This window comes from Citrus sinensis, chromosome 6, assembly GCF_022201045.2.
Source record: "Citrus sinensis cultivar Valencia sweet orange chromosome 6, DVS_A1.0, whole genome shotgun sequence".
Classification (NCBI taxonomy): Eukaryota; Viridiplantae; Streptophyta; class Magnoliopsida; order Sapindales; family Rutaceae; genus Citrus; species Citrus sinensis.
Genome location: NC_068561.1, coordinates 11,886,054 through 11,896,942, shown reverse-complemented (window position 1 = coordinate 11,896,942; position 10,889 = coordinate 11,886,054). Strand labels below are relative to the sequence as shown.

General features: G+C 33.8%; 1 protein-coding gene across 3 annotated transcripts; it reads left to right on the top strand.

The window, feature by feature from the left end:
- The first annotated feature begins 2,067 nt into the window (after positions 1-2,067).
- On the top strand, positions 2,068-10,194 carry LOC102623841 (probable LRR receptor-like serine/threonine-protein kinase At1g67720). 3 transcript variants are annotated; one of them, XM_006480530.4, is made up of 16 exons: positions 2,071-2,601; positions 2,929-2,992; positions 3,924-4,455; positions 4,741-5,246; positions 5,539-5,671; positions 5,791-5,862; positions 5,961-6,029; positions 6,114-6,185; positions 6,417-6,485; positions 7,141-7,295; positions 7,385-7,626; positions 7,985-8,111; positions 8,179-8,247; positions 8,526-8,712; positions 9,128-9,263; positions 9,553-10,194. In XM_006480530.4, the coding sequence occupies exons 3-16, from the start codon at positions 4,058-4,060 to the stop codon at positions 9,880-9,882; spliced, it is 2,565 nt and encodes an 854-aa protein (XP_006480593.1). In that variant the 5' UTR covers positions 2,071-2,601; positions 2,929-2,992; positions 3,924-4,057; the 3' UTR covers positions 9,883-10,194. The 3 variants fall into 3 exon arrangements, with proteins under 3 accessions (XP_006480592.1, XP_006480593.1, XP_024955610.1); XM_006480529.4 differs by lacking the exon at positions 2,929-2,992 and having other exon boundaries at positions 2,068-2,601; XM_025099842.2 differs by lacking the exons at positions 2,071-2,601; positions 2,929-2,992 and having other exon boundaries at positions 4,114-4,128; positions 4,328-4,455.
- Positions 10,195-10,889: the final 695 nt, after the last annotated feature.

Here is a 10,889-nt window from a genome sequence, read left to right as displayed (position 1 = left end):
TAATACTAAAAATAGCTTGTGAAAATCTGTAGATGAAACAATTTCAAACTTTTCTAGTAATATTATATTTAATGTTCCTTAAAAACCATTTAATCTTTGCTTAATTAAAAAAAATTATAGCATACAACAAAATTATTCCAAATTAAAACATGACTACAGACTTTTACCTAATACAAACAAAAAGAATAAAGGTTTCTCAAGTTTTAATCTTTCATCTTTTTGAGCAGTAAAAAGTAAAGTAATGATGAATTTTCAAATTTTTTATCACAAATTTTATCTTAAATGATGTGTTATTTATTGAGTTATTGATAATTCTTTATAAATTTAAGTGAATCAATTTGATTATCACATCTATTAATTGATGAGTTTTACATTATTTAGTATAATTTTTAAGATAAAAAATTTGATATGTATAAAAAAATTTCATTTCGTCAATTATTCAACAAAACAATAACAGAAATGCTTCTACTTTTATCTTCTCTTTTTTGCTTTTTGTCGGGTTTTGCTTTTATATTCGAGTGGCTGATAAGATATTCCATAGCAGATAATTTGGGATGCTACAATCATTTGAATTGTATCATTCAAGTTCAACAACAAAATAATATGTCAACAAATTGGAGTCTACGTGTAAAAGTGGGCAAATATTTACGACAGGGAGAATATCAGGTCTATAACAGTAAATATGAGAAAATACAAGGGCTTAATAGGGAAAATAATACTGACAACAGTAGAAAGAAGTGCTTCCACCACCTATACAAGCGCGTGTAACAACTTGAAAATGACAAGCTTCGTCTCCGTTTGAAAAGTAACTAATACAAGCATGTCCTTGAGGTTCGTTAAAGAAGACTCGATCAAATACCGAGATAATCGATATTTTACTTTTTTTTTTCAATTTTATTTAAATATTACCCTTTGATTTTAATAACAAATTATTAATAAGGATGTTTCTGTCCTTTTAGTATAAATATGTCAATTTACCAATTAAATGTGGTCAATTATATAAATTAATAAAATGGAGGGTTTGTAATGATTTTTTAATAAATGAAAATATATATAAATTTCGTGTCTTTGTTATCTGATTTTGATATGACTTTGTTCATATTCTTGACTGCGTTATTGGAATTAATATTAAGATCTTGAGGTGTTTGATTCTCAAGAAAATAAGGATTTAAGCTCAATAACTATGATAAAAAGGAGATTAATCTTGATTAAAAAAATAACAATTTAAAATTTAATGTAAATAATTCACCCCTAAATACAAAAAGTAGATTTAGCGAGTAATTTAATAGGATTAAATAGTTTCGGAAAGATATTTTCGTTTATTTAGAGACTTATGCAGCTCCTTTTAAGTACAGATATTCAAACTACATCATAATAAAACTATCTAAAGAAGTTTTAATAAATTTATGATTATAAATATTTAGTAAATATATAAAAGAAAAACCTCAATAACTTATCTCAAATACATCGTTACCATCCAAATTCTGTTAATACAAGAAAAAAAGGTCTATAAATATTAAAATAATATCATCAATTTTATTCAACATTTTATCATCTTTAAGATTTTCTTTCCTAATAAGACAAAGAGCTTACATAAAAAAAAAAAGACCCGTTTTCGTTGAAGTACAATTTAATTTTTAGGACGAATTATAATGTAATCGATATACTGAAAAATTATGTACTAAAAAAATTATAAATCATACAAGTCACACAATACACAGTTTTTTTTAACACTACTTCAGTGAGCGTGTGGCGTACTCGCTCCTCGTCGCGCGTGAACAACAACAGTATTCAGGTGAGAACATGAAGGTAATAATCAATGGGGAATGTGATGTATGTGTGTTATGGTCTGAGATTAATTAAAGATAGAAAGAATCGTCTCAAAAACGACAAACAAACAGCGCACAACGCAACAAAAGCGAATGAGAGAGAGAGAGAGAGAGAGAGATCAGATCAGGGCGTGATGTGAAATCGCAGAAGCTCAAACGCTCAAAAAGCTAAAGTGGTGGGATCCATTCCACACTTCCCACTACCAAAACTTATCCTCTGATTCATCATGGAGCCCCGAATTTCTGACTCCTCTCTGCCCTCTGATCAACTTTTGATCAACTCCGAGGTCCCAGCTTCGCCATCACAACTTTTTGTGGGCCCTCCTCTCCAGTAGTCACAGTCTCACTCCCCAACAAAAAAGTTGGTTTTAATACATAACACACACTCTATTAACTCTTTACTTAACGAAAACTCCATTAATTTATATGAAATGTACTCACTTTCATCTCTGCAAATCATCGACGTTGTAAAAGAATATTACGTATTATTATTAATAACATAGTTTGATCAGTGGCCAGTGGCTGGCTGGCTGGCTGGGTAGCGGCTACTTTATCTCTGTACAAAGAGTTGCTCCGTTTCTTTTTGCTTCTTTTTTTTTGGGGGAGGGGAGGGGGTGGTTTGGTTCTTTTTTTCAGTTTCAATTTTCTTTTTGGTTTCAATATTATCACTTCACAGAAGAAATGGAGAGAAGAAGAAGGCTTCTTCTGCCGTTTTCAGTAGCATCTGTTCTTATTCTTCTTCTCTTGGACTCCTCCTCTGCTCAGATGCCAGGTGGGTGTCTCCATATCTCTCTCTGTATTAAATGCTTACTTGTTCATATTCATGTTCGTGTTCAGTGTTCTCAAGTTTTTCAGTTGCTTTAAAAAAAAAAAAAATTCTTTTATGCTGTTATCATAAAGTCCTTTCCTTTTTTTCTTATTATGTGGGAAATTTGCCTCCTTTTGTTTTGGAAGGGATGACTGATTTTGTTTGTGTTTAATGATGCTGGCACCATGACCAGGACTAATCTTGTTGGTCCATTTTGTTTAATCTTTTTTTGACAAGAAACATGGAGGGTTTTTATAAGTTTTATTTGGTTTTTACTTTATCTTGCTCCAGCCATTCACTGCTATGTGCAATTAACATTGGAAAACGAATGAAAGAAGCCAAAACAAACCCAGAAGTATGATCCTCTTAAATTATTAAAGTTTGCTGCCGCTGCATGACTTGATTTAACCTTCTCTTAGACAAAGCTTATTTAAATTTTATCAGAAGCACGACCCTTTAAATTTTTGCTTAATCGTATTGTTACTCACATATGTTATTTTAGTTCATAATTACATGGTTTTAGGCTTTTTAATGATTCAGTAGAATGGCAAGCATTGCTGATGGAATTTTAATTCCAATCCCATTCCTTTCCAATTGTCTCTTGCTCGTGAAGATGTGATTTCATTAGGCTTAAGATGAAGGCAGGGCAAAATCTTGCAGCCACAAAATGCGTTTTGGAATTCGTATTTTCCTTCAAATTTAACTGATGTTAGGTGATCCTTATGACCCATCTAAGTTCTTTCCATGGAGCTTGATTGATGTTTCTTGGAGAGGCATTAAAACATGAAAGGTCAAGAAAATAATTCATATTTTCGAAAGTGGCTGAAATCTTTTAACTAATTTGTTTCAATCATTGACTAATAATTGAAGATGATCCCTTTCATATATTTACCAGGGTTAATGTATTTTAACTATTATATCCTTTTTTTTTTTGCCTACATTGATCATGGAGATGTAATCCGCTCTTTCTAACGTCAAATTAATAATAAGGAAGGTGTTCCGTAGGTTGTGTTGTTGTAGGAACGAGGTTTCTAAGGATGTAAATGGTCTCATTTGATTCTCACTTCTCGTAAACCATGATTCAATATTACACTGGTGTGGTCTCTTTTAGTTCTCACTTCTCGTAAAGTATTATTCAATTTTACACTGGTGGTGTGTGTAATTCAGGAATGTGGTTGGCAAAGTCTGCTTTTTTAATAGAATTTCATTGTGTTTAAAACTTAAAATTTGAAATGTATCCAGTTATTCTATACTAGTAGTGCTAACACATTGCATATGTGATGCAGGTTTTGTGAGTTTGAACTGTGGGGCTAACGAAAATTTCACTGATGAAATTGGACTTCAGTGGATTGCTGATGATCATCTTATTTATGGAGAAATAAGTAATATATCTGTTGCAAATGAGACTAGGAAGCAATATATGACACTCAGACATTTTCCTGCTGATTCTAGGAAGTACTGTTACAAGCTGGATGTCATAACAAGGACAAGGTATCTCATACGAGCAACATTCTTGTACGGTAATTTTGACAACAATAATGTTTATCCTAAATTTGACATTTCCCTTGGACCTACTCATTGGTCTACTATTGTCATTTCGGATGCTGCTACTATAGAGGTGCGAGAACTAATATTTTTGGCTTCAAGTCCTAAAATTGACGTGTGTTTATCAAATGCTACAACTGGGCAGCCATTCATTTCTACCCTTGAGCTCCGGCAATTCAATGGTTCAGTTTACCTCACACCATTTGAAGATCGCTATTACCTCAGTGTATCTGCAAGAATTAATTTTGGTGCAGATAGTGAAGCTCCAGTTAGGTATGCTAATTGGATCTGGTTAAGAATAATACACTGTCTGAATTCTGATCCTTTGAGCGTGCTTTTATCTGAATGCTTGATTAAATTATGGGCCATTAGATGTAGAAATCAACTAATAGAAAGAAAAAATAATGTTATTTAAGCTGCCCTTTATCCAACAACAACTTTCATGATTTAAAAAGTTTAACTAAGAAGGCTGTCATATTTTGTAAACTCCTGTCATAGCAAGCAAATTTTGTCCATGAAAAGGGAGAACATACAAAGTTATGTTTTGTGTAATTGCAGGTATCCTGATGACCCATTTGATAGAATATGGGAATCTGACTCTTTGAAGAAAGCAAATTATCTTGTTGATGTTGCTGCTGGCACAGAGAAAGTGTCAACCAAATTGCCAATTGACCTTAGAAGTGACGAATTGCCACCTCAAAAGGTGATGCAGACTGCTGTAGTTGGTACAAATGGATCATTAACTTACAGGTTAAATTTGGATGGTTTTCCCGGTTTTGGTTGGGCTGTCACCTATTTTGCAGAAATTGAAGATCTGGATCCAGATGAGTCGAGAAAATTTAGGCTAGTGCTCCCTGGTCAGCCTGATGTAAGCAAAGCTATTGTGAATATCCAAGAAAATGCTCAAGGAAAATATCGAGTCTATGAGCCGGGATATACAAACCTATCCCTACCCTTTGTATTATCGTTTAAATTTGGGAAAACTTATGATTCTTCCAGGGGTCCACTCTTGAATGCTATGGAGATAAACAAGTATCTGGAGCGTAATGATGGCTCCATAGATGGTAAGTGTAGTTTGTCTCCTTCGAGTGACAGTAGGTTGTTGGAATGTTCGCCTTATTCTGAAGTCGCGGTGTTTATAATTGTGTTTTTAGCTACAAGTGTTACTATTTTTTAATTAAAAAAAAAAAAAGAAAAGAAGAAGAAGAAGAAAATGCTATTGGAAGGCAAACACTTTCCCATGAATACTTTTCTTTTCCCCACATTCTTTTAATCTTGCCGTGAACTGTAATTTAATGGCGAACCTTAGAAGCTCCAATCACACTACCTCTCACCATAGGTTTGTTTGAGTTGTAGGAGTAGCTATTGTGAGTGTAATTTCACTTTACTCATCAGCTGATTGGGCTCAAGAAGGTGGCGACCCATGCCTGCCAGTTCCATGGTCGTGGTTGCAGTGTAACTCAGATCCACAACCAAGTATAACTGTGATGTAAATATTTCTTCCTTCTGATGTTTCATGTTATGCGTTTAACAGGCTTATGGTGTTATACTCTACTACCATATCTGAAAGAAATATTAAAATGTCACAATTTCTTTTGCGTTGCTCAGCCACTTATCTAGCAAGAATTTGACTGGGAATATCCCTTCAGACTTGACAAAATTGAGCAGCTTAGTTGAATTGTAAGTTTCAAAATTCAGATAAATTACATATTTGAATATTGTTTTATAAAAATTGGAGCCCCTTATGTTATCATAATTCATTGTCTAATGGTTCACAGGTGGTTTGATGGGAATTCACTGACTGGTCCGATACCTGATTTTAGTGGTTGCCCAGATTTGAGGATAATGTACAATCCTGATGACTTATTCTCTTAATAATGAAACTTATCAAATTATTAGCTAATTATTAACTAAGATCTTCCCTGATACAGTCATCTCGAAGACAATCAGTTGACGGGTCCGCTGCCTTCCTCTTTGATGAACCTACCAAATTTGAGGGAATTGTAAGTTATCAGAACTTGGATATTAGCCATTTACTATTTTAAGGACATTCTGCTGGAAGTTTTAATATCTTTTATTTTTTTATTAGAAGGTGATGGCACAATAATTTTCTTAAAATGATTTTTACCATTTGATCTTTTTCATTCCTTGCTTTTATTTATAAATAAAAGGATGTTTTCCATGTTGCATCCAAGGAAACAATTGCATGTACTTGATGCATTTGCTGGTTGCAGGTATGTGCAAAATAATATGTTATCGGGAACAGTCCCATCCAGTCTTCTCAGCAAAAACGTGGTTTTGAAGTGAGTATGGGTTTCAAATTGAGAAGCTAAAATTGATAAGATGATTGTTAAAATTTAGTATGAAATTGTTGGCATGCTTATTTTCCGCTTGGCAAACAATTATGAACACACCCAAGACGGATTGAACGCCAGTCCATCGTCAGCAACTCAGCATATCTGTAAACCTTAATCAAGGGAAACTACTAAATTGTTTTACTTTAGTTTTACTTTTATGCCTTTCGGTTTTTATGAATACTGTCTCAGCTCCTGTTGGAAACGCAATCGGAAGTTTTTGAATCGTTTAAAAAAGGTTATACATTCATTATCGATATTGCTAATGTTACGTGGTTTCAGCTACTGAAATATATGGATGGCGACAAGCCAACAAAAATAATTATGGAGGCTGTGATGAACTCACTGTTATCTTGAAATAGCTCAGTTTAATAGATATACTTTATTTTTCACATTTCGGCACATTTCAATAATTGGTTGCCATCTGTTTAAGTGCTTAACACCTACTGCGCTTTAGATTTGGTGTGATCCATCGTATTTACAATTATTCACCTTTTGGCCTGTCCAATACTGTCTTTTTTGAACTCTCTCATCATCCCTCAGTTTTTACAATGAAAATTCAGTGCTTCTAAGTCTGTTGCTTTTGCTTTTTGTTCCTCAACAGCTACGCTGGAAACATTAATCTTCATGAAGGGGGAAGAGGAGCTAAGCACCTTAATATTATTATTGGTTCATCAGTTGGAGCTGCTGTTCTGCTATTGGCTACTGTTGTATCTTGCCTATTCATGCACAAAGGGAAGAAAAACAATTATGATAAAGGTATCATTTGGATCAAGTTGGAAGTTCATGTCTGATCCATTGGATATCTCAGCTGGCTTAACATGTTTAATATTTTCTAATTTTCTTAGAACAACATCGGCATTCTCTGCCAGTACAAAGGCCAGTTTCTTCCTTGAATGATGCTCCAGCAGAGGCTGCACATTGCTTCACATTATCTGATATTGAAGATGCTACAAAAATGCTTGAGAAGAAAATTGGCTCTGGGGGATTTGGAGTCGTTTATTATGGGAAACTCAAAGATGGAAAGGAAATTGCAGTCAAAGTTCTGACCAGCAATTCCTATCAGGGAAAGCGAGAATTTACTAATGAGGTAACTTTTCACATTATTAACCCATCCTTTAGTCTGAATTTTGCTATTCATATTGATGCTCAGCTTTTTCTTTCTAATTAACGGCAATGATTATTGTAGTTGATTACCTGCATTTTTCTAATAAACTAAGACTAGAAGTTTGTCATGTTGTTAAAACATGACAAATTTAAATATGCTGCAAATTAATTGAAGGAAATAAATTGCCCTGATATAATTGCTACTGGTGGAAATATTTTTAACAAATTAGAAACATGACAAATTTGAAACTGAAAGAATAGTTGTATTAGATGATTTAATACCAAGCTAGTGATTAGAATCTGAAATCTTGTGAATTGACCAATCGTTCTATTGGATGTAGGTGACTCTTCTTTCAAGGATACATCACAGGAACTTAGTGCAGTTTCTTGGATATTGTCAAGAAGAAGGGAGAAGCGTGCTTGTTTATGAGTTCATGCATAACGGAACACTGAAGGAACATCTCTATGGTGAGTTCATGTATTTGCATTAAGATGATACAAGTTTTAAGAATTAACCGTGAATTAATTTTGGTAGGCACATTGACACATGAGCAAAGAATTAACTGGATCAAACGCCTTGAAATTGCTGAAGATGCTGCGAAAGGTTTGTGAAGGAAAAAAAAAAAGCTTTTATTTCTTTCTTATTTTTTACCCTGTTTAAACGTATGTATATACATCATTCTAACTACTAACAGTCAACTATTAATCACTCTAACCATTATCTACTGATACTCAACTACTAATTACATCTATTTAACGGTTGTTTTTCTACAATTTCCAACAATTTGTTGTGGGCCAAGCAATGAAATTCTTCTCTACTGAGAAATCTCTCACTTGTTACAGAATAATTGTATTGAATATTGTCTTTTTGTGCCGATTCAGGAATTGAGTACCTTCACATGGGCTGTGTTCCAGCCATTATCCATAGAGATTTAAAAAGCAGCAATATTCTTCTTGACAAACACATGAGAGCAAAGGTTTCGGATTTTGGTCTATCAAAATTTGCAGTGGATGGAGCCTCTCATGTGTCAAGCATAGTACGGGGCACTGTAGGATATCTAGATCCTGAGTAAGGCCCTTTTCCACTTACACTCTGCTTGAGATCCTGTTAAATGTCAATAATTATTGAGATTTCCACATATCTACTACTTGTGCTTTGTTATATAGTTAATGTAAGTACATTTCGTTTGGGGGTTATTAGCATTTTGACAAGATTCATACGTATGACCAGAGAAACAAACAAGTATTTGTGGATTGCTAGTGAATGTTTGGTTGGTTCTGAGGCCTCTGATTAAATGGAAACTTAAAAACATTTTAGCCCCAGCAATTTCTGTTTGTGGCCATTATCACACCCTGTCTGATTGATAATGATTCTTGAAAAACAAGGAGAGCCTTGGGTTCTGAATTGGTTGACGGTCATATACTGTACATATAACATGATTGGTCCCTTTATATTAATAATGTTTTCTTCTCATGATATGCAGGTACTACATCTCCCAGCAGTTAACGGACAAGAGTGACGTTTATAGTTTTGGTGTCATTCTTCTTGAGTTGATATCTGGTCAGGAAGCTATATCCAACGAAAAGTTTGGTGCCAATTGCCGTAACATAGTCCAATGGGTAAAGTCTAGTTAGTTGATTTTGAGAAGCCTTATTATAGAAATTTCATGACTACAAAGTTTTATCTCCTTGAAGTTTGAAGCTGAATAATTAGCTCTGGAAAAGCATATGAATGTTATTTTTGCTGATAGTCGTGTGGAAAGAGTATTGGGAAAAAGACCTTTTTGCTAGTCCTCTGATGTTGCTGTTGATAGTTCTCAACTCTTTTGCCTTTTGCTAAAAACTTTGTTGTTTTTCTTGTACAAGCTTTGCTATCGCACGTTAATTGTCTTCAATCATTGTATCGCAGGCAAAGCTACACATCGAGACTGGTGACATTCAAGGAATCATTGATCCATCTCTACTAGATGAATACGACATCCAGTCAATGTGGAAGATAGCGGAAAAAGCTTTGATGTGTGTTCTGCCTCACGGACATATGAGACCATCAATATCAGAAGTTCTCAAGGACATCCAAGATGCTATCGTGATTGAAAGGGAAGCTGCAGCAGCCAGAGATGGTAACTCAGATGATATGTCTAGGAATTCCCTTCATTCTTCTCTCAACATGGGTTCCTTTGGTGGTACTGAGAACTTCCTGTCATTAGACGAGTCCATTGTTCGACCAAGTGCTCGATAGTTCTAGTTCTTGTACAAGCAAAAAATTCCCTTTTCTTTTCCCATTCTCTGGTCTTATTCTTTGTTGTAGCTAGAATTACATAGCTAAAATCTATCTAAGTTGCCTCATGTAAGTTTAGATCCACCATGTCTGCATGTCATGAACTTGTAAATTTATTGGGCTTGCTAATTATTTGGTCATTTTTCGGTATCAATCCTTTGTATGTGTTAGCTTAGGTAGAACTTAATTCTAAAAGCGCGTTAAAATAGTTTGTAGAAAACTGCTTTTGTTCATAAGTGAACTTGCTTCACTGAAGTACTCAATTTCCTGTTATTCGTAACAATTTTTTCATTGTAATTTTTTATCACACGTTGAAAATATATCATCAACAATGAAAATTTTGTGGCGGCTGCACCACCGTATGACTGATGCACGCTAGCAAGATCCCAAAGAACACACCCAAAAACACTTGTTACGTGACCATTAACAACAGCTCTCAAAGCTCATTCGTTCCTGTAGTTTTAGCAAGAGGTTGACGGTGCATTTAGGGGTGACAAAACGAATAAATGAATCGAATTTGAATCGAATCATAAATAAATTGGGTTAAAATTTTGTGAATTCGGATTCGATTCGTTTATTAAACGAATATTCAGTTCGATTCGTTTAATATAATTGACAAACGAATCGAATCGAATCTGGATTCGTTTACAATTTGTTTAGAAAAATATAATTAATAAACAAAATTTAGCAAAATAAAATATAAAAAAAATCACAAGTTTAACATCCCACAACAAAATACAAATAACTCAAACCATATTATGCAGTCATCTAAATACTAAATTACAAATCCCTAATAATACAAATAACAATAATTCAAATTCAAATTATAAAGTAAGGTAATATCTTTAATTCTCTTCATTTGTCTTTTCCACCTTGAAAACAAAAATTCTACACCAAAAAGTAAATAAAATATTATTAACAATTTAACATATTGCAATATTGATAATAATCATTGTAAAATTTTAAAA